Consider the following 24,088-nt stretch of genomic DNA (forward strand, 5'->3'; position numbering starts at 1 on the left):
GTGGCTCACACCTTCTTTTGATGACAGAGTTATCATACTAATCACGGGGAACCATTTATTATCTGCACATTCCAACCTTGAAATGCGAGGCAAGGCATCTGCGAGAAGCCTCCATCCTTAGAGCTCCCGATCCCACCTGATTGAATTACTACTGGCACTTAAAAACACCTGCATTGCAGTTGGCTTTAACATTCAGTTCCAATCCCCCCTTCTTCCCCAAAGGCAAACTCCGTGACTCACAAATCCAATTGTTTCCCGGGTGCCTTGGGTAACCAGTTTAAAAGAGGACAGGAGCACTGAAGGTTTTACCCTTCATTTCCCCGGTAATAGGGTGACTTCACTTAGCTTTTCTGGCAAAAACACCTCGACAGCAGCCACATTAAGCACCGTTCGATGGAACATGGCTGAAGCTGCTGCGGAGACAGCTGAATCAGCTGTGAGAATGTCATCTCTTGGGTTTTTTAACTGCAACAGAATGAATAGATCATTTGAGGAATGGGGAAACCCTCCTGGGCTCTGCCAGACTTTCACCAAGAACCCTTAGACACAAAAAGAAGATTTTGGTTTATTTTTGTTTTCTCAATATTGCTTGGGGATGCAAAATAATAATAAACACATGTGGACTTCCCCTGGGAAGAAAAACGTTTCTGTAGGAATGCATTTCCTTATTAAAGCTGCTGCCACGCTGCAAAAGTAATGCAGCTTGAAACTGCTTTAATTGCCATAGCTCTATCCTATGGGATCCTGAGGTCTGTAGTTTGTTGTGATACGAGAATTCTCTGGCAGACCAGATTGAAAATACTTCTGTTTTTTACTGTTATTGTGTGCCTTCAAGTCATTAGGTGACCCTAAGGTGAACCTATCATGAGGTTTTCTTGGCAAAGTATGTTCAGAGTTGGTTTCCTATTGCTTTGCCCTGTGGCTGAGAGAGTGTGACTTGCCCAAGGTAGATTTCGTGGCTGAGCTGGAAATCGAATCCTGGTCTCCAGAGTCACAGTCCAACACTCAAAGCATTATGCCACGCTGGCTCTCAACAAACTAGAATACATCAATGAAGTACCAATCTCAGAATTCTGCAGGATAGAGTCATGGCAATTCTGCAGTGCAGATGCAGCTTAAGTTTCTTCTTAAAGGAAACAGGAAGTAATTTTAATATTTTTCTATTTTCTGGAAGAGTCTTTAAAAAACAGTTTTCAAAGCTAGTTCAAGACTGATTCTATGCAAAACTGAGGAATGGTGAGAAGGGGTGTCACATAAAAGAAATGACATTGTGTACATAAAATATTATTTACAAAGAAATGCTTTTTCCAAGGAAGAAAATGCTTCCTGCAAAGAAAATCCCAATCTAAATCAACCATGGGTAAAATTTGAAGACAACAATTTGCAGAGAACCTCTCAGCCTTCTCTTCTCCAGGCTAAACATACCCAGCTCCCTAAGTTGCTCCTCATAAGGCATGGTTTCACCATTTTGGTGGCCCTCCTTTGAACACTCTCTATTTTCTCCAGAACTTTTATGGATTGTGGTGCCCAGAACTGGACACAGTATTCCAGGTGAGGCTTGACCAAAGCAGAATAATGTGGCACTATTATTTCCCTCCATCTTCTAGACACTATACGTCTATTGAAGCAGCCTACTTCACAGCCAAAAATTTATCTTTCTTACCTTCTCTTGTGTGAAGCTGCAGTATGCACCAAGCAAAGAAAATGCCTCTGCTCCCTGTTACAGACCCCAGAATGGCGGGTAGAAGGGAGGCTTGAGCCCCCCAAGAATAGGCTGGAGGGCAGGTGGCTGAGTGTCCTAAAATGATGTGCCATAATTGGACCACCAAGGCTTCTGTACGGAATAGCCTCCCCAGGCATTATCAATCATAAATGTACTAAAAGATCAAGCACTAAGAAATATTAAGACGGCGATAGATAATTAACCCTCCTGGGAATAATTAAAGGATGCCTGCACACTTACTTGGGAGTAAGTTTGACTGACTACATGGAGAGGACTTTTAAGAATACATTGTGCTTGCAAGTATCTTCATATATAAACATGAATGGATGGTAAAAGGTGGTGAAAGTAATTTGTTCCGCATTTGGGACCAATAAAAGACCCAAGACAAATTCAGAACATACTCAACCTCATCCGATTTTGGAAGTGAAATAGAGTCAGGCTAGGATACTAGTTGGATGAAAGACCATCATACTAGTGATCTCCAGGGAGGGCTAGTAAAGAATCTTTCCTGGAACCCTGGAGAGCAATGATTTAGCAATAGCATTTACATTTCTATACCACTTCATAGTGAACTCAGCACTCTCTAAGTAGTTAACGATCTGCAAACCAATTGCTGGGCACTCATTTTACTAACCTATGAAAGGATGGAAAGCTGAGTCAATCTTGGAGCCCTGGAATCAAACTCGGAACCACTGTACCGCCAGGACTCCTGTTACCAGCCTGAGTTGACAACACTGGGCCAGAGGTACCTGTGGTCTGGCTAAGCAGAAGGCAATTACCTATATTTTCTAACTCCCAAAATACTTTGTGGCCGAACTGAGCATGGGACCTATAGTGTTCTTATCCAAAAAAAGGTAACCTTTTCCATGTTCAGTTCCCTAATTCCAGACATTCTTGCTTACGTTTTAAAGAACTGCTGGTGTTGCACTTAGGAATTGATCTCAGCTTTTCACCCTATACACTTGAACAATTTTTAGGTTGTGAATTGCTGTTATAGCTACATTCTCTCCTCTTGCAGAATATATGCTGTATAGTTATAATATTGCACACGTGTAACTTTTTGAGGGTTTCTTACCACAGGGAGAAGTATTATTACAAAGATGCAAGTCTTCCAGATGAAGGCCATCTTGACAAACAATCAAAGGGGTCGTGTTCGGCAAGCGGATTAAAACTTTTCCAGTGGTGCTCCAGATGCTCAAAATCTCTATTCTAGACTCTTCAAGTCTCTGTGAAAGCAGAAAGAAAAAAATGCGTAAAGGAGGCGAGTGAGAAAACAGGTCCAAGTAAAGTGGCATCAAAAAGTGTAAGTAACATAATGCTGCTAAACAGTACAACTTGGGATATTTTTTTAAAAAATGTCTGTACCTCCTATCTAAATGGAAAATCCCATCTAGAGTCTGGAGAATATGGTGGGGAAGTGGTGTGTTCTTTGTAGGAAGTACAAAAAAAAAAAAAGAAATGCTAGTAAATATTTTGCTTTTTTGGTTATAAAGGTAAAAAAGTGGGGAGGAAGAGGAGGAGAAGATATAGGGCTAGTAATAGTTCCCAGAAGTTACCCCATGTTTGAAAATGTATTGTCACCAGCTGCAACTGAACTTGTCCCACAACCTGAAATCGGAAAAGAATTGCCCCCCACATCTTGAAACTATCTATGGAAAGGGAGTCATAGCCACCAGAGCCACAGCTTTTCAGTACTCCTTTGCTGCTGCATCATCTGGACGTAGCACCATAGGAGTGCCATGATACAACCAGCTGAGCGATTGGTTTCATGGTGTGATGGCAGAGTCAGGGCAGCATCAGAGCATGCGTTGTGTTGACGCCATGCCCCTACTCTGCCCTGAGGCTGGCGTTTATCGGCAGTCTGTTGAGGCTGATAGTTTCTGTCCCCCTGCAACAATACTCCCCCAACAGTGCTTGGAAATACATCTATTTTTGGCTGCCATCTGCACTGAAGAAATAACGCAGTTTGAAACCACTTTAAATGGCATGGTTCCATGCTATGGACCTCTGGGATTTGTAGCTTCATGAGATATTTAGCCTTCTCTGTCAGAGAGCTCTGGTGCCACAAACCCCAGGATTTCACAGCATGGAGCCATAGCAGTTAAAGTGGTGTCAAACTGCATTATTTCTGCAGTGCAGGTACAGCCTTTGTTGCAGTCCTTCCCAAAATGATGGCCAGAAGTTATGTTGGGTCCCTTTCTCTTGCCATTTTGAAAAGGACTCTGACAAAAATAAAGGTATTGGAGGGTGCCTATGGGATTCTATGCAGAGTTGGGGCTATTTTTGAACATTTGGGGAGAATTAAGGGTGATTTTCATGTGAAAATATCATGCTTGCTTGGGCCTTCACATCTTATGGCCATCATTATGGATGCATCCACACTGCAGAAATAATCCAGTTTGACACCACTTTAACTGCCTTGACTCAGTGCTATAGAATTCTGGGAACGATCATTTTGTGAGACATCTAGCCTTCTCTGTTAGAGAGTTCTGGTGCCACAGTAAACTACAAATCCCAGCATTCCATAGCACTGAGCCATGGCAGTTAAAGAGGTGTCAAACCGGATTATTTCTGCAGTGTGGATGCAGCTGATGTGTTCTGAGGCTGATTTCCTTTTAACCCTTGCATCTGCGTTTCCATGATATCATGGTCCAATCCCTGAAGATAAAGCAGAACCAAGATTCATAGACAAATATTGGTGAGAAAACAGTGAGATAATAATAAAGATAACAGGGAATAAATAAAAGTGTAGCAGAAACAACTGCTGTGCTCCATTGTTCTTCAATATTCCTTCTTTCCTCATCTTGGCTGGAGCTTTTTGGCAAAACATCTCCGCTGAGGAACCCAAATGACTTGTATTGACGAAGATGAAAAATTGCCATATTACTCATCTCCAGACTGAATGAAGATGGGGAAATGATTCAGAAAACCCTCAGAGTGCATTTTCTCTCCAGTCGCTCTCCTTTTCCCCTTCTTTTCACCCCATCTTCTAAAAAATATGACATTTGCTTCCCCAGCCTCTGATGATTGGAAAATTGCCTCCATTTCTTTAAAAAACAAAAAATCTATCAGTCAAGGCAAAGATTTCTTCCCTGGCTCACTAGGCTCTGTGCCTCAGAACATAAACCAGCATTTATTACATTCTTCTGTACATGAACGAATAATTTCCAAAGATTTAGCACCCCCCCCCCCCATGCAAAATCCCAGGGGGTTTTCTGCATTTTTCGGCAAATGATTTTTCTCTAACATTTTAGATTTATTGTGAAAAAACATCTTTATGCAAAATTATTCCTATTTTGGTCCAAAGAAGACTTGGGCCTAGATCAGAGATTCCCAAACTTGGATCCTCCAAATATTTTGAACTTCAGCTCCCAGAATTCCTGACTGTTTGCCAAGCTGGCTGGGGCTTCTGGGACTTGTAGTCCAAAACACCAGTTTTGGGAATGACTGGTCTAAATCCTCTTGTTATTCCTGACTAGAGTAGAACAGTTGGATCAATTGGGTAGGTCTACATGTTGACTCACCATTCAACTGTTAGGTCAGTGGGTCTACTTTCATTGGGACTAATCAATAGTCAATATTTTTGTGCAAAAAAAACTAACAATTTTTATTTTGCCCAAAGATGCAAAATGTGAAGATGCTGTTGTGTGCCTTTAAAGCTATTTCTGATTTACAGAGACCCTAAGATGATCCTATCATGGGGTTTTCCTGAGGCTGAGAGTGTGTGACTCATCCAGTGGCTTTCCATGGCTGAGTGGGGAATCAAACTCTGATCTCCAAATGTGAAATACTGGCCTCATTCCCACTAACCTTTAAACCGGATAGTGAATCGGTTTGAACTGGTTCAAACAATCCTGGTTCCCACTTAATCCAAATGGCTGAAGTGATTCTGAGAGGGGGGCCATGCGCTAGACCCATTTAACCCATGCCTTTTTGATGCTGGTTTTTCGATGGATCGAATCTGCGCAACTGTGAACCACATGCGGATCGGAATCGATTCAAATTTCCCCTTCAGCCATCTGGAGCTGAAGTATTTTAAATTGATGCATTTGTGAATGAGAACCAGAAGTGGATTGTTTTGGAGGGGAAAAATGTGATCGGGGCAAATGTAGTGGGAACCATGCTCCGCTGTTGAATTGATCCATCGATTTGGATCACAGACCAATTTATCTGTAAGTGGGAATGGGGCCACTGTATTAATGTCACACCATTTTCCCCAGTTTGGGGGAAATAGTATTGTAGTTAAAACAAACTTAATTTAAAAAATTCCCAACATACAAAAGTTAAAAAGCAATTAATTAAAACCAATTAAAATAATAAACCATTACACAACGATAGCAAATAAAAGCAAGTCTATTTCCCTTGAGGGGAGACGTAGTTCTGAAAGATCTGCTTGAATAAAAAGATCTTCCCATGTCTGCAAAAGATAGGAAGGAGGGTGCTCTTCTTGCCTCTCTGGAAAAGGAATCTAGAGAGCAAGTAAATCTGTAGTGGTTGCTTTTTGAGGCATGGCCCATTCACACTACACAATTTATAGCAATATAATTCCACTTTGACTGCTGTGGCAATATCATATGGAATCCAAGGATCTGCAGTTTGCTGAGGCTATAGAGCGCCTGGGCTGATTACTCTAAACATCCCTCCCTGCACTGCAGATCCCAGGACTCTATACAATGTTACCATGGGAGTTATAGAATTACATCACTAAAACTGGGTTGGTTGGTTGGTTGGTTGGTTGTTGTTGTGTGCCTTCAAGTCATTTCCGACTTATGGCGTCCCTATCATAGGCTTTTCTTGGCACATTTCGCTCAGAAGGGGGTTGCCATTGCCTTCTCCTGCGGCTGAGAGAGTGTGATTTGCCTAGGGTCACCTAGTGGCTTTACATGGCTGATCTGGGATTTGAATCCTGCTCTTCAGAGTCATAATCCAAGGGGCAAACTACACCATGCTGGAAAGTGTGGGGGGAAATCTGAGATGCCTTGATATGTCTGATTCTTGCTGAGGATAAGAAAAATTGCAAATATTCTTAATTCTAATTCTAATGCTATGCTATGCCATAGCTGGCTGCCTGGCTGGCTGCTTTCTTTTCTTTTCTTTTTCTTTCTTTTTTTTCTTTCTAGCTTCCTTTCTTCCTTCCTTGTCCAGAGGAATGTTCAGCAATGTGAGGGTTTTGGCTATGGCCATAGAGGATGGGGCATTCTGGAAAATGGGGTTCCAGAAAAGTAATGTTTCCATGTTTTGTTGACCACCTCTTCAAGTGTTTTGTGAGCAAACACGTTGAGCAATTCATTTATTGGAAGCTCAGCACCAAGTTAGGTCTTCCTTCTGCTAAATATTATGCTACCTTGTAAATGCTTTGGCTCGATATCTGTTCTTGTCATAAACCGGTGTAAGTTTCCTTACTCATGTGGTTGTCCTTTTTATTGTTGCTGTTGTTGGCTGTTGTACAACAGATATATTCAACGCATGGCTATGTAAGCAAGGTTCCATATGGGTAACCATTTCACATGTAGTTGTGAATTCTTGGGTATTGTATATCTTAGGGCACATCTACACTGATGGGCAAATCCAATTTACGTTTGCCTTAGACTGATATGCAGCAACCACGGGCTTATCTGTGCATAAGGAGTCGAGTTCAGGAGATGCAGCCACACAGTTTACACCCTTGTCTGATAATCTGCACAGTTGTGGGTGATTCAGGATTTCTCCCCTTGCCCCCCATGCCTGCAATGTACATATTTCTGACCTCCTCCTTTCTGCTCAGCCTCACACCATGATCACTTTGGAGTGTGAGGCACACACATGCACAGATATCCAGATTTTCCACCCATAACTGGGATAAATCCCCACATTTTTCATCCAAATTAAAACCCAGATCCAGCCCCAATTGTCCCATAAATCTGCATTCACACTACAGAAATAAAATAATTCAGATTGACACTACTTTAACAGCCATGGCTCAATGCTATAAAATCCTAAGAATTGCAGTTTTGTGAGACATTTAGCCTTCTCTATCAGGAAGCTCTGGATACGCTACAAACGACCATTCCCAGAATATCACAGCATTGAGCCATGGCAATTAAAGTGGTATCAAGCTGGATTCTATCTGCAGTGCGGATGCAGCCTATGTCATTTGGAAAGCTTGCCGTGAAAACTAGGTGAGACCATTTTATTTGGCCCGTGTAGATATGCCCTTATTTGTCACTCCTCTCAGTGAAATGTTTTATTCACTGGCCTTGTAGAAGAAGCAGTGGTGTATTCTATATGGCATTAAGGACACAACTGGAAGTTATTCAACTGGTTGCACAACACAGCTGTTCCCATACCTTCCAACTGTTCCCAGATGAAAATGGGACACGTGTGTCAAGAAGCATCCAAATGATGGCACAAGCTAGGAGAGGCTGCAGCAGTTTGCTTTTTCCTGAATCTACTGGGAAAGGCAAGGTGCTGCCCTTTTCTCTCATCATCTTCTCCACTGAATTAATTGAGACCATTGCAATTTGAACTCAATTTGCAGCAATGGAGGACAAAAGGGGGAAAGTGGGAGGAGGAGAGAGAAACTGGGGCATTTTAAAAGCAGCTGAAAGGGGGGGGGGCGACAGAGGATTAATAAGGATTGTCCCTAACAAATTGGGAAAGTTGGAGGTATACAGTCAGCGGAACGGTGGTGTAGCACAACCATGGTGTAACTAAGGGTGCATCTACACTATAGAAATAAAGCAGTTTGACACCACTTTAAGTGCTTATCCATATTTACATCCTAGGGAATCAGGGGATTTGCAGTTTCACAAGGTCTTTAGCCTTCTCTGCCAAAGAGTTTTAGTGCCTTGCACACATCCCAGGATCCTGTAGGATGGAGCCATGGCAGTTAAAGCAGTGTCAGACCGCACTATTTCTACAGTGCAGATGCACCCCCAGTGAGTGTAGATTTATCTGTCGCACAAGCACACATTATGATCTGGACTATTGCCTTTTTTTCTCCCCAAGCCTTTGTTTTCTCTCTGCCCTTGTGCTATAGAGCATGCATGCAACAAGACAAGTGGAAAATCTCCCCAGCAGGCTCTCTCAAATTCAAGCTGCTAGTCTGAAATGCTAATAGGCAAATACTGACCTCTGCCCCCTTAGCTTCCAGAGAACCCTGCAAGACATACCACAACTAATGCTTAGTAACCCAAACTGAAATTAACCTCTGACTCAGATCTGATTATTGGTTCTCCTTATGCACTCTCTAATGTAAAGATGATATGATACCATGAATTTTCAAACTATTACAATGGGCCGTCCACATTCACTGGGGTTAAGGGTCCAGAACCCTCATGAAAGTGGAAAAACCGCAAATAAAAACCCCATTTTTTTTTTACCTGAAAGAACACCTCTCTAGTAATCTCAGGGTCTTCCAGCACAACTTTGGGGTCAACATCTACCAGATGTTAACCATAAAACTGTACTGGAGGACCTACAAATGTCTTCCCTCTAGGAATCTATAGGTCCTCCAATGCAACTTCTGGCAGATGTTGACCACAGAGTTCCACTGGAGGAACTAGCGACTCCCAGACAGAACATATTGAACAAATCCATGAATAATCAAATCCAAAAAAAAAAAACCCAACCACAAACGTGGAGGGCTGACTATAATTCAGCATCAAAGCTGAAGCAATGGCCATGAACAAACAGATGAAAGGCCTAGAGCGTTACGCAATGGATTTCCATGGCTGAGCAGGACTTGAACCCAGATCTCCAGTCATAGCTCAGCATTTACATTTACAATCATGGCAAGGGTACCACAATTGTAAATGGATAAAAAATGGATAAAAAATAGTTACAAGGTCAAAGGGATCTTGTAGCACCTTTGAGACTAACTGAAAGAACAGCATCTGAGCAAGTAGACTCAGATCTACAAAAGCTCATGCTACCAGCTTCTTCCTTTTAGTTAGTCTCAAAAGTGCTACAAGATCCCTTTGCATACTGATTTTCCAACACAGCTATGTCTTTCAATTCTAAAGTTGTAAGGTATTACAGCCAGCATGGTGTAATTGTCTGAGCATTGGATTAGGACTCTGCAGACCAGGGTTCAAATCCCGGTTGCCATGTAAACCCACTGGACAAGTCCCACTCTCTCAACCTAAGGGGAAGGCAATGGCAACCTCCCTCTTAAGAAAATTGCCAAGAAAATTCAATCATGGTGTCACCTTAGGGTTGCCATAAACTGGAAATGACTTGAAGGCACGCAACAACAACAAGCTATCGTAAGGCATTGTGACTAACAGGATGTCACTCATTCATTTTTGAGCAGAAAATAGTTTCTTATCTATTTTTTAAAAATAAATATCATTTTTATTTTTATTTTGTGTTGTTTTCTGTGCAGAAAAACCAGGAGCAAATTTTGCACAGGTTAATCTCAAACAGTGAAGCTTCTCGTCAGTCTAGGTTTCACCTTGTCAGGAACTTCCAGACACTGAAAAACACATGTTTTTTTCCTCCTCCAAATTGTTTCAAATGTTCTTTCATACCCTCCTGCAAGGATGTAATGCTCTAAAATTGCATCTCAACTGCAGGAGGCGCAGATAAGCCAAGTAACAGCTTCTCTGGCTTTCACTGTATGACTCCTTGTACTTATTTCGATACAAGCAGCTGTGTCTTTCAGACAATAATTGCCTCCACTTCAGTGGCCTCTGATGGAGGGACCTGACACAGAAGCAGCATCCCCAGAGCATGCCTGTCAGTCTTTCTTGCAATTGTGCCCATCAACCTGGCAGTTCTTTCTGGACAAAGGTTAAAAAACATGCACCTTCCCCTGATTCTTGAAGCATCTGTTGCTTCATGCTCAGGCAAAAAACAAGCCAACATCAGTCTCCGTATCACATTAAATGATTACTGTCTCCTAAAGCAGGAGGAAAGCCATAAAAGAAATCCGAAGCAGAACAGCATGGAGGAAATTCAAAGACCTAGCTGTGCTGGTCTGAGAAATCAGTATGAAAAGGGATCTTACAGCACCTCTGAGACTAAAACTAAAAGAGAGAAGTTGGTAGCATGAACTTTCATAGGTAGAGAAAATGAGAAGTCCACCCACCCCACATTGTTCTAACTCACCCTTTCCAACCTATGCATCTGAGGAACTGGCTGAAGTCTAGAGCTGCATCCACACTGCCAAGATAATCCAGTTTGACACCACTTTAACTGCCATGGCTAATGCTATGGGATTCTGGGAACTATGGTTTGTTATGGCACCAGAGCTCTCTGACAGAGAAGGCTAAATGCCTCCCTCTAAGGTTGAGAGAGTATGGTTAGTCTAAAGTCACCCAGTTGGTTTCCATGGCCAAATGGGAATTCAAACCCTGTTCTCCAGAGTTGTAGTGCAACACCCAAACCACTATACCGCACTGGCTCTGTAAAACACTTCTAGTCCCAGTATTTCAGATAATACTTGGGACTAGAAGACTCAGCTTGTATTTGATGTTGCAGACATGCAATGCAAGTATAATGGAATGGGAGGAGACAATAAAATTAAGATACGGTCTACAAGTGAGCCAATTAAGATGCAATCTCCAAGTCATCATCACTGTCATCATCATCATCATTTTGTACAGCACATCAGTGTACAGTGCCTTTTACAAATAAAACAACATCAGCAAAGGGCCAGCCTTGCCAATATAGTCCAATATAGTCTAATACAGGGGTAGGCAACCCTTTTGAACCGGGGGCCGGGTTGCTGTCCCTCAGACAACTGGGGGGCCGAAGCCAAAAAAATAAATAATTAAATCATTTTTAAAAATTAAATAAATAAATAAACCGGGACAAATGTATGAAAAATTTTTCAAATGGAGGGCACTTTTTAAATAAAAAATGGAGGACATGTGAAAAAATTTGCTGATTTTTTTAAAAATGTTAAGATAAATGCATGTTTCTGAGGCTTCTATAGACAATTGCCCCACCATGCCCCTCGCGCAAGACGCCAAAGGCCCCGGCAGCAATCGGCGGCAGGACCAGGTTGGAGCCGGTCCCAAGGCCTCGCCGGGCCGCATCCGGCCCGCGGGCCGCAGGTTGCCTACCCCTGGTCTAATACATACACACACAAAGGAAGAAAAGAGTAATACAAATATAGAATGATACAACACAATTGTAAAACAAATCATCCCAACAGAAATACAGACCAAAACAGTATATATATTAAACAGTATATATATTAAAGCAAACCTTGATATCGCCATCTTATAGAAGGGACACGATTTTACTATGCCATGGTATATAATGGGACTTGAGCATCCACGGATTTTGTTATCCACAGGGGATCTAGGAACAAAATCCCAGCAGATACAGTATAAAGCGAAGTGACACATACATATAATTAAAATGTACAAAGTTATAAACCAGTTTTAAACTAAATTTCCAGAGTATTTCTCTGGCCAGTGCTGCAGGATCTGCTAAATTGTTGAAGTTCTTAGAGCCACGTGATCCCCCCAATCCCACCCCACCTCAGTCTACCCATGCTCAGAAATGTTATCAATATGCTTAAAACAGATGCTGGTGAAACGTCAGGAATAAACTCTTCTAGAACATGGCCACACAATCCAAAAAGCCAACAAAAATCTATGCTTAAAACTACTGCAGTTTCCTCTGAGTATTCCTACAAGCTTCTTGGCATCACCTGGATGCTCAGAATTGCTGGATTTCCATGAAAGCTGCACATCCAGTGAAAGGAGGGGGCATTTCCTTAACACAACAAAGACCCTCAGTGATCTGAGATGGATCCCCAGCATGGATGTGTTTCAAAAGTGGGAATAAAGAGCCTTTCAGTCCCCTTCTCCCCCTTCCTTCCTTTCTCTCTTAACACAAGGGTGCTGCGGTTGACATAACAACGAGAATTGAGAAAAGCAGTCCCTCCTTTAGGGGGAAAATCCCCATGCATTAAGGATACTTCCCACCCTAAAACACCCTTGCGTTCAGCTGGAAAGCTTTCTTTGCAAAACACTCAGAGAGAAAAGGTTCTTTAATTACACTTCAAGGACACTGCAGTATTTTTTATATATATCAGCACATCATCGACAGTCCAAAACTGTTATCAGTTGTCATTTTTCCTCTTGCTCTTCAGAGTAACATCCAGGCACATAATGCTTGAAGCAGATATGCACACTTCTACGCCGTTTCCCAGAGATGTGTGGGAAGCACAGGTTGTTCTTGTTGGGTGCCAAGTTGTCTCCAACTCATGGCAATCCTAAGGTAAACCCATCATGGGTTTTCTTGGCAAGATGTGTTCAGAGGAGATTTGCATGTGACTTGCCTAAGATCATCCAGTGGATTTCATGGCCAAGCTGGGAATCGAACCCTAGTCTCCAAAGTCATTGTCCAATTCTCAAACCACTACATCATGCTGGCTCTCAGAAAGGACAGGTACCCCATTAAACTCCACAAATCCAGCTCAAATTCCCATCACTTTCTGCAAAATCCCTCACATCCCATGCTGGCTGAAACTACCAACATATGAACAACATCATTACATCAAGGACTTCCTACCTTCATAGAGTTGGTGCTAAATCATTCCATTGGGCTTTCCTTTCTATCGTCTTTTTCTGGCCTTTACCTGTTTGTTGACTTTCCTAACTGTCATGCTATACCTCTACAATAATAATTTTTGTTCAAATAATAAAAGTACCTAAACGTTGCTATTAGTTGCCAGTTCAGTAATTTGTTATATAATACTACTCATAAACATTTATACATTTCACTTAACAATATTTTTATGTAACTTGATACTTATATGGTTGTTTACTTTCAAAATTCACAATAAAACATGAATAGAATGGAATAAGTGAAATGATTAGTAATAATTGAACCCATAAGTATATACATATTTCCCCATCTTTGAATCATATAATCGATGAATGGTTCCCAGTCTTTAATGAAGCTAATTACTGTGTTTTGTATTTAAAAAATCAAGCCCACTTGTTTACTTCAGCTAAGTCCAATAATTTGATAAGCCAATTTTGAAACAAATATGGGATATTTGCTGTTTTCCAGTTTTATGTATATAGAAGTCTTGCAGCTATTACCATACAGTGTGTCATTCTTTTGTTGCATTTTTTGATGTGTTTGTTGCCCAACATTTCACACATGACAACCAGGAAAAAGTTATTGATGAGGAAGAACAGACAAGGTAGATGAGGCTGCAGAAGTTTGCTTTGGCCTGAGCTGACTGGGAAGGGCAAAATCATGCACCTTTCTCTCAAATCTCCTTTTTGCTGAGTTAACTGAGTGCAAACTACTTTTCCGATCTTGAACTTAGTTGACAGCAACTGAAGCGAACTGAGGATAAACGGGGAAAGTGGGAGGAAAGAGGAAACCAGGACATTTTTAAGCAGCTGGAAAAATGAGACACCAGAGGATTAATTGGGACCCTGGTCTCCCAATATCCTAGGGCTTGTCTACATGGACAAAATACCCTGAATCTGCCCCGGGCTTGCTGCATTCTGTTTACAAAACAGAGGTCAAACCCCTGAATGAGGTCCAGACTGTCTTCACTACATCCAGGTAGAATTCGGGATTTCCTCCCTCTAACCTGCATTTAAATAACTCACCTTTTGCTCTGGGTCTTTGGCTCTTTTTGCAACTACAACGGTCGTTGCCTTCCCTCACAGTTCTTGCAAGGCACCCATCAATGCTGCTGTGAGCATGAGTTGCTCTGAGGTCAGAATGAGATACCCAGTATTGATAATATGGTTGGGCACCTCATTCTGACCTCAACAGCAGTGCCAGGCAAAAAACAGGGATGGAGGGCACCCATCATTCACTGTGAGAGCCAAAAACCTGCAGCAAAAAAAGCCGGTAAGGGGGAGAAATTCCAGACCAGAGTACTCTGGGGGCACCCCAGAGCAATTTTTGCAAGTGAAGATATGCTCCTACTCTAATATTAAGACCTTTCCATCATGCTGGTTCTCTAATGGGGTGTGCAGACCACCCGTAAGATTGCCTTGCAGCCACCTTCTGCTGCGCCAGATCGGGGCTGTGGCAACTGCACGCTGCGGCCCTGATCTGGCCTTTCTAGGACACAAAAAGGAGCCACAAAAAGTAGAAAGGGTGCGATAGTTGCAGTGCCATGGCTGGACGCAGCGCCAGAGGAGAGCCATAACACCATAAGCCATGTGGATCTACCCCAATTATGGAGTCGGGGTGTGCGTCATGTGGATGCCACACCCCAACTCCACCCCCCAGGCCAGCCTTTAAGGTCGATGTGCACAGCCCCTAAGTTCAGAAAACTTACAGCAAATCTGTTTACATATCATTTGCATAGTAGCCAAACACAACAATCACACTTGATTCTCTGATCACACACCATTCACTGGCCCAGCAGGAAGCTTGATAGGCTCCTTGTTCAGACCTGCCACCTCATGGGCCTCATTCCCACTGGCCTATAACGCAGATCAGGACGCGGATCATGGGTGCATTGTTTCCATTTGAGCGCGCATTCAACCTGCATTGCTCTGATATCATTCCCATTGGGATTAGAATCTGAATCGAATTATCCTGAAAAATCTGAATTTTAGGTCGATAAATTGGTTGAAAAAAATAGTGGCTTTTTAGAGAATTTTCCTGTGCCTCCAGAGTCTGTTTCGGGGCAAATAATAATAATAATAATAATAATAATAATAATTTTTATTTTTATCCCGCCTTTCCAATTGCATGATCAAGGCGGCTTACAAGACAAGAAACAATAAAATACAGGTAAAAGCATCACAATATAAAAAGTTTAAAAACATCATTACTAGGGGTAGGAACGGGAATCTATACAAATCACAATTCACTAGGGGCAAGAAAAAGACAATATATTGCACTAATCCGGGGTCGAAAAACAGAGAACAAGGAGCAGAGAAAAAACATTATTACCTAAAGTGAAAAAGCCAGCTGGAATAGATACGTTTTTAATTGTTTCTTAAAAGAAACTAAAGATGCAGAGGAACGGAGCTCTGCAGGGAGCTTATTCCACAATGAGGGGGCAGCGATAGTGAAAGCCCTCTGTGAGGTCTTCACCAGATGGGATTTAGGGACCTCTAACAAATTGGTCCCAGATGTTCTGAGTGTGCGGGGCGGATTATATGGGGAGAGACGGTCCTCCAAGTACCCTGGGCCCAAGCCATTTAGGGCTTTATAGGTCAAAACCAACACCTTGTATTGAGCTCGGAAGCGAATGGGTAGCCAGTGGAGATCTTTTAAAATAGGTGTTATGTGGTCTGTCCTGGAACTACCAGCGACCAGTCTGGCTGCCATATTCTGCACCAATTGAAGCTTCCGGGTTTGGTACAAGGGTTGCCCCATGTAGAGCGCATTGCAGAAATCCAATCGAGAGGTTACCAAAGCATGTACAACAGTTTCAAGGTCCCGACGGCCCAGGTAGGGGCGCAGCTGGCGTATCAGCCGAAGCTGATAACAAGCACTCCTGACCGTCGCGTCCACCTGGGATGTCAGATGAAGCGACGAATCAAGGAGTACTCCCAAGCTGCGCACCGAGTCCTTCAAGGGGAGCGTGACCCCATTCAGGACAGGCTGACAAATCTCACCACCCGGAACCGAGGGACCTATCACCAGTACTTTCGTTTTCCCTGGATTCACACTGAGTTTGTTCTCCCTCATCCAGCCCATTACCGACGCCAAGCAGGCATCTAGAGGAGAGATGCCATCCTTAGTTACTGCATCAGTCGGAGACACAGAGAAAATTATTTGGGTGTCATCAGCATACTGATAACACTGTGCCCCGTGTCTCCGGATGATCTCTCCCAGCGGTTTCATGTAGATGTTAAAAAGCATAGGGGATAAAATCGCTCCCTGAGGGACACCAGATGTAAGTGCCCTCTTATCGGAACGACAGTCCCCCAGCTCCACCATCTGGAATCTACCCGAGAGGTAGGACCAGAACCACTGCAAAGCCGTGCCCCCGATACCCAACTCCCCCAGGCGTTCCAGAAGGATACCATGGTCGATGGTATCGAAAGCCGCTGAGATGTCGAGGAGCACTAACAGGGACACGCTTCCCCTGTCCATGCTCAGACGGAGGTCATCAACTAAGGTGACCATGGCAGTCTCAACTCCATAGCCCGCCCGGAAGCCAGTTTGAAATGGGTCCAGAAAATCGGTGTCATCCAAGATCGATTGAAGCTGGAAGGCAACTGAAAGGGTGTCTGATTTGGGAACCTGGGGGATGGGAGGAGCAATGCTCAAAGGGCTGGCCTGGGGGTGTCACCTTCTTTGTTCTCTTTCTGCATCGCCGGCGCCATTTTCTTCCATTCGCATAGCCTTTCCCCCAGTGGATTGGGAAGCAGGGTAAGGCGACTGCACTACATTGAGCTCCAAACACAGTAAACACATTACTCCCCCTGCAACCTCTCCTCTGCTGCACACTCATAGACCGATGTGTGAGGAGAGCCATTGAACACCATTTTTAACTATTATTATTGTTGTTATTATTATTATTATTATTATTATTATTATTATTTGCCTCTGCCAGAGCAGCAGATGGGCTTTGCAGTACATGCCTGCCTGATCACCCTCCAGACAGCCCAGGGAGCAATGGGGGAGGCAAAGGGATTTGGGGTGATTAGAAGCTCCTTCTCTCTTTCCCAGAGGGAGTCTGGGGAGACACAGAAGAGGCTGGACGCCAAGGGATTGGAGGCAAAGAGAGGCTCCTCTTCTCTCTTTCCCAGAGGAACTATGGGAAGGCACAGAAGAGCCTGGGACTCAAAGGGATTTGGGGTGAATAGGCACCCTTTTCCCTTTCCCGGAGGGGAAAAGCGCCTAAGCAGCTGATTGGCTGTGACGTCAAGCGCTTAAGCACTTGATTGACAACCGCTTTTAAAAAAAGAAGTTCCGGAAGGGCAATGGGAACGGGGAGCAAAATAACCCGCTTCAAATTATCACAGGGAAAATACCAATGGGAACGAAAACAGGGGTAAAAAAAACCCCGGGTCTGTTTGCACCTGTTTTTAATGGGAACGATGGGTCAGATTCGAGTCAGAATCCCAGTCAGAACTGCAGCGAAATAAGCCGCTATTTTTGCCCAGTGGGAATGGGGCCATGGATGGATCCGTTGCAACAGGCCAACCCAGGGGATCTGTTTAGGTTGGCACTTTGAGCCGCAAGCATCTTCATCACTACAGGAGGTCTGTTCACAGTCCCTCACAGCTTCCCTCTGTCTGGTAACAGCCAGATGGAGCAAATGAGGCGTAAGGTTTGCTTTGCTAAAATCCCCAAGCAATGTCATTCAGGAGGGAAAGAAAAATTCTCCGATCTTCTTCCCTTCTCATACATTAAAGGCAAGGCTTTACAGGCTCCTCTTCAACACTACCTGGAAAAAGATGCTTTTTGCAAGGCTTAGATCGCTGTAAAGGCTGTAAAGGCTGGTGGATCATAAAACTGCACCAGGAGATCTGGGAAGGTAATGTCTACCATCTGGACAACAGCATAACAGAACTATTTTGGTACACCCCTGACCAACTGGTAGCCATTCTGGGCACCTGGTGCTATCTAACCACCATTGTGTTGCCAGACAAAACCAATGCACAAGGAGACACTGGATACCTCTTACAGTGAATGGCTGGAATACTGTATGGATTAAACCTATGTTGAAAAAATATGGAAGCTGGCAAAACTACATCCCTGCATTGAAGAAGTGAATAAATCACCAGGAACAGATGATATTCCAATTGAATTGATGTAATCCACACAGATAGAAGCAACTCAAGAGATAACTAAAATATGCCAATAAATATGGAAAACAAAACAGAGTCCAACAGACTGGAAACAGTCAATATACACTCCCATTCCCCAAAAAGGGGACACAAAGGATTGTACCAACTATAGGACCACAGCATTAATTTCCCATGCAAGCAAAATTATGCTGAAAAAATTTGTAGCATTGACTACTGCATAAATTGTGAAGGGTCTGGAAGCCATGCCCCATGAAGAAAGACACAGGGAGCTGGGGATGTTTAGTCTGGAGAAGAGAAGATTAAGAGGTAATATGATAGCCCTGTTTAAATATTTGAAGGGCTGTCACATTGAGGAGGGAACAAGTTTGTTTTCTGCTGCTCCAGAGAACAGGACCAGGAACAATGGATCCAAGCTGCAGGAAAAGAGATTCCACCTCAACATTAGGAGGAACTTCCTGAGAGTAAGGGCTGTTCGACAGAGGAACACACTCCTTCCTTGGAGTGTAGTGGAGTCTCCTTCCTTGGAGGTCTTTAAGCAGAGGCTGGATGGCCATCTGTCAATGGGGATGCTTTGATTTGGATTTCCTGCATGGCAGAATGGGGTTTGACTGGATAGCCCGTGCAGTCTCTTCCAACCCTATGATTCTATAATTCTATGATTCATACATGGAGAGAGAAATCTCAGAAGTGCAAGGAAGAGGTACTAGGGACCACACTGCAAACATATGATGGTTTATGAAGTGTACCAAGGAAACACAGAAGAAAATCAGCTTCTGCTTTATAGATTAGAGACTGAATAATAGTAATAGTAATAATAATAATTGATTTATTTATATCCTGCCCAATCACAGTGAATCCAGGTGGGTTACAACAATAAAAAAATACAATTAAAATGCAAACAGGTTCAAAATAGTCCCTTATAGACTATAGACTATGCAGCCTTTGACTGAATAGATCACAAAAAGTTATAGAATGCCCTTAAAGACATGGGAGTGCCACTACATCTGATAGTCATGATGAAGAATCTTTACTTGGGACAAGAGGCCACTTTCAGAACAGAATATGGAAAGACAGAATGGTTCCCAACTAGGAAAGGTGTCAGGCAAGGATGCATATTATAACCCTACTTGTTCAACTTGTAAGCAAAAAACATCATACGAAGACCAGTCTTAGACTCAGAAGAAAGAGACATGAAGAAAGGAGGAAGGAACATCAGCAAGCTAAGATATGTTGATGACACCATACTGTTAGTGGAAAACATCATGGACTTGGAACAGTTACTAACGGAGGCAAAAGAAGAAAATACTAAAGTGGGCTTGCCAGAGGTCTATCTCCACACTGAGGCAGTACATCCCTTTTTTTGGTATTAAATACTGCAGTGATGGCCCTGTAACCTTCTAAAAGAGTGAATGTTCTCCCCTGTGGGTGGCTTCATCCTTTTCTGGGGATACAATCAAGGGCAATAAGAAACAGCATTGGGCAGGGGATCTGCAAGGTTTCACTCTGCTCACCTCTGTTTAATGGAGAGTTTTCATCTGTGACTTCTGCCACACTCCAGAATCAATGCAATTTGACATCACTCTAATGGCCCTGGCTCCATGCTATGGAATATTGGGATTTGTAGTTTGTTATGGAATCACATGTTTCTGACCAAGAAGGCTAAGTATCTCACAAAACTACAAATCCTAGAATTCCATAACATGAAGTCATGGCAGTTAAAGCTGTGTCAAACTGCATTATTTCTGCAGTGCAGCTGCAGCCCTTGTTTCAATCCAAGGTTCATTTGCTGAGCTCCCTCAAAGGTGAACATTGACCATTCAGGAGCCCACATTCAGCTCCCGACATTTGTGATTTAGCAGCCACTAAGCTTTTAATTCCTAATTCATTATTCGGCTCTGACATGTTTGTTGAGAGAGAAGAATTACTTTCATTTTCCCCTTGACACTGACAAGTGGTTTCATGTGGAAGCATCGGCTGCTGGGGCCCAGACAGCTTGTTTCAGATCTAAAACACATTAAGAAGGGGAGGGAACCAAATCGTCAAGCTAATTCTATTAATTAAACTTTCTGTTACCTAAGCGTGAATGCACATTTCTCTGCTCTTTTTTAACAGTAATCTCAATTATAGTTATCATTAGACCAGGTGCTTGATTATTATTAAAAACAACAACAGCCAGGCTTCATATATTGGTCTCTAGCACTTAGTATTTGTCAATTTGGTTTTTTAAGGTTCTTACTTATGCCAAAGAAAAAATTTTGAAAATGTAATGGGAACATTGCAAAATTAAAGAATGAATGGATGGAGATATCTATCTATCTATCTATCTATCTATCTATCTATCTATCTATCTATCTATCTATCTATCTATCTTATGTGTGTGTGTGCACACATACCTTCAAGTCACCTTGAGATAAAAATAATGGGAAAGCATTTTTAAACTTCAGATTAAAAATGATTTTTTGGCAAAACATCCATTTTAAAACGACCTAATGCCAATGGCCAAGATCTTAAGCTGGGGTTGCACAATGTAAATCTCCATGTGCAGTTTGTGTTGCAGAACTGTTGTGCAACTTCACTTCCCAAGACAGCAAGAGCACAAGCAAAGTCACAAATGCACATGTGTGTCCAGATGCTATGGCACCACATGTTCAACTATGCTTCTTCCACTTTCAATTGAATGCAGCCATTCTGTGCCACCCAACAAATGTTCAATAATCCTGCAGGGAAATGTACGACTTCAGTTCAGGCTATCTGACAGACTTCATCTCCCCATGTGAGACTGTCTGGACCCTGAGATTCACAGTAAAATTGGTGGGACCGCAAGACAGGGACTTCTTGGTGGCTGCCCCCAGACTTTGGAAATCTCTCCCTAGAGAGGCTCCCTCTTTACTGTCCTTCTGGCAGCTATGAGGAGTTGCAGATGCAACTGTCCTGCCATATTATTCAGACAGGCTTTTTAGAACTGAATGTTTTTAACAATACCCAAGCTATATAAGCAAATGAAGATACCAGATCAGAACATGGAGCCACCCAGCATTAGGGCAAAGTGCAATATGTCCAATTTTCACAAATTTTCCACACTGACACCCACATCCCACATCCACCACACTGCCTTATGCACCATAGCCAGAAACCTTCTGGTCACTTCCCATTTGGGAGGCAAAAATTCACGCAGAGCGGGAAGGTCTCAATCCAGCCATTTAAACATTACGCGTTGGATTATCATCCAAGTCAACATGGGAGAGATGGCAGTCTAAATTCTATTAGTAGTCCTAACTAGAGTTAACCCACTGATATACATAAATGTCGAGTCACTATCAAAGAATAGGCAAGCCTATCATGGTGTTGTCTTGGCAAGATTTATTCAGAGTGGGTTTGCCTTTATCTTCCTCTGAAACTGAGAGAGTGTGACTTGACCAAGGTCACCCAGTGAGTTTCCATCTCTGAGTGGGGATTGCATTCCTGGCCTTCAGAGCCACAGTGCAACGTTCAAATCACCCTTGTGGTCTCTTCCAACTCTACAATTCTATGATTCTATGATTCACTACACCATGAATGTACAATATACATAGTTTTGTACATTTACTGAAACATGTGTGAAGTTGGCCTTGTAATTTGCACAATTTTTCTCTGGGACTGAAAGTTTATCTCCAATATTTGTTCTCTGAGGACAGCTATGAAGGAACCAGAGAAAGCATCTCAAGCGTAAAGGTAGATCAAAGTCAGGATCATCCATGCCACTGAACTTCCAATTTCTACGTGGATGTGAAAGCTGAACTGAGAATAAAGCTGAGAAGAAGGTCAGGTCATTGGAAATGTGGTGCTTGAGGAGAATTCTAAGAAAATCATTGTTCCTGTTGTTATGTGCCTTCAGGTTGACTCCAACTTATGGTGATCCTTTCCTAGTGCTTTCTAGGCAAGGTTTATTTCATGGTGGTTTCTAATTGCCTTCCTCTGGGGCTGAGAAAGTGTGCTCTTTGACTCCCAGAATACTAGTCCAACACTAAAACCACTAAACCATTCTGGTTCATTCCTTTAACCTCCCCACCTCTAGTTCTCTCCTTCTTAGAAATGAAAATTACAGTTGGCCCTCCAGAGCCACAGATTTTTTTATCCAAAGATTCATACATCCACAGACTGAAAATATTCCCCCCCCCAAAAAAAAAAAAAATCCAAAAAGCAAACCTTGACTTTTGCATTTTATACAAGGGACACCATTTTATTATGCCATTGTATTTAATAGGCCTTGAGCATGCATAGATTTTGGTTCTATGGGAGGTCCTGGAACCAAAGCTCAGTGGATACCAAGGATCCACTATACTGCACTTTTCTTCTAAAGCAAGGACATGCTATAACAACAACAACAACAACAACAAATAAATATTTTGCTGTTAAGCAAAATGACAATCCAACCCATGAGCCCATCTCCAAGTTCATGTTCACAGCAGTCTATAAATCAGGTGTTTCCTTGAACAACTGGCCTATATCAATGTCATTGTATTTGACAGGAGAAAATCAAATGCAAAGGTGAGAACATTTTAATAAATCCAAAAAACCAGGTCATCTGTTCCCTACAAAATACACATTTCTTTTGGGGAAAAAATAATAAAATTGGCTTTTATGCATCTCATGCTTTCTTAATTCTCCATCTGTCGGCAACTTTGAAGCACCATCAAAAGGAGGAAAGTCCAAGACTGAAGAAGCAAATAGAGTTAAACTGGCTCAGAATAGGAGGCGCAGTCATATTTTTAAGCCATTATATGATAATTATATAATGAAAGAGTCACCAGAGAAGAGGCATAGATAATTACCCAACTCATTACGGAACGGAAACCGACAAACCATCAGAGGATAAACTTTTGAAGCACTTAATACTTAAGTGGTTCTTCCACATTGTGGAATGTGGAACTAATAAAATCTCACCAAGGGGGAGAAAATACGCAATGATTTATGGGCTAAATAATGGTCCATCTGCAACAGGGGCAGTGTTAGGATCTACAAAGTCATGCAAATCTTCCAAGAAGATGGCAAAGCACAATGTTGGATCATTTGCTTATATGCTAAGGGTTAAAATAGCCCTCTCAGAAGAGGTCTAGCGATGCTCTGTATTCTAAGTCCTGAGAGCCAGTGTGAATCCCAGTGAATCTAGTTGCTATGCTAAGTAGTTAGACAAGCTTGTGTGGTGCAGTGCTGTGAGTGTTGTATGATTCAAGGAGGGCAGGATTTGTACCCACCATTCAGACATGGAAACCGACTGGGTTACCCCACACAAGGCTAATTTTCTGAGCTTTGGAGGAAGGCAAGGACAAACTTCCCCTGATGAAATCTTGCCAACAAAACCCTAGGATAGGCTCAACATAAGCCAGTCTCAAATAGAAGGCATATAACAACAGCAGCAACACAAGACCCATTGCAAAGTCCAACAGGAGGAGACCTTCTGAATCAACAACTGGATGGTAAGTCAACATGTGAGAGATGGCAGCCTAAATTTTATTGTCATTGGGCAAGTCACATGCTCTCAGCCTCAGGGGAAGGCAATGGGAAACCTCCTCTGAACAAACGTTGCCAAGAAAAGCCCATGATAGGTTCAGTTTAGGGTCTGCCATAAGTCAGAAACAACGTGATGGCACACAACAACAACAACAACAACAACAACAACAACACTAAAGTT

General features: G+C 42.6%; 1 protein-coding gene across 8 annotated transcripts in view; it reads right to left on the bottom strand.

Moving 5' to 3' along the window:
- Positions 1–24,088, bottom strand: part of ADCYAP1R1 (ADCYAP receptor type I) — a 121,034-nt gene that overhangs the window by 74,738 nt on the left and 22,208 nt on the right. For 7 of the 8 annotated variants that reach the window (XM_042472194.1, XM_042472193.1, XM_042472192.1 and 4 more), the window contains exon 2: positions 2,799–2,949. In XM_042472194.1, coding sequence (XP_042328128.1) covers positions 2,799–2,849 — 51 coding nt within the window. In that variant the 5' untranslated portion in view covers positions 2,850–2,949. Of the gene's footprint in view, positions 1–2,798; positions 2,950–11,917; positions 11,970–24,088 lie in introns of those variants that run through there. The other variant, XM_042472187.1, reaches the window with a different exon arrangement.

The sequence above is a fragment of the Sceloporus undulatus genome, chromosome 6, assembly GCF_019175285.1.
Source record: "Sceloporus undulatus isolate JIND9_A2432 ecotype Alabama chromosome 6, SceUnd_v1.1, whole genome shotgun sequence".
Classification (NCBI taxonomy): Eukaryota; Metazoa; Chordata; class Lepidosauria; order Squamata; family Phrynosomatidae; genus Sceloporus; species Sceloporus undulatus.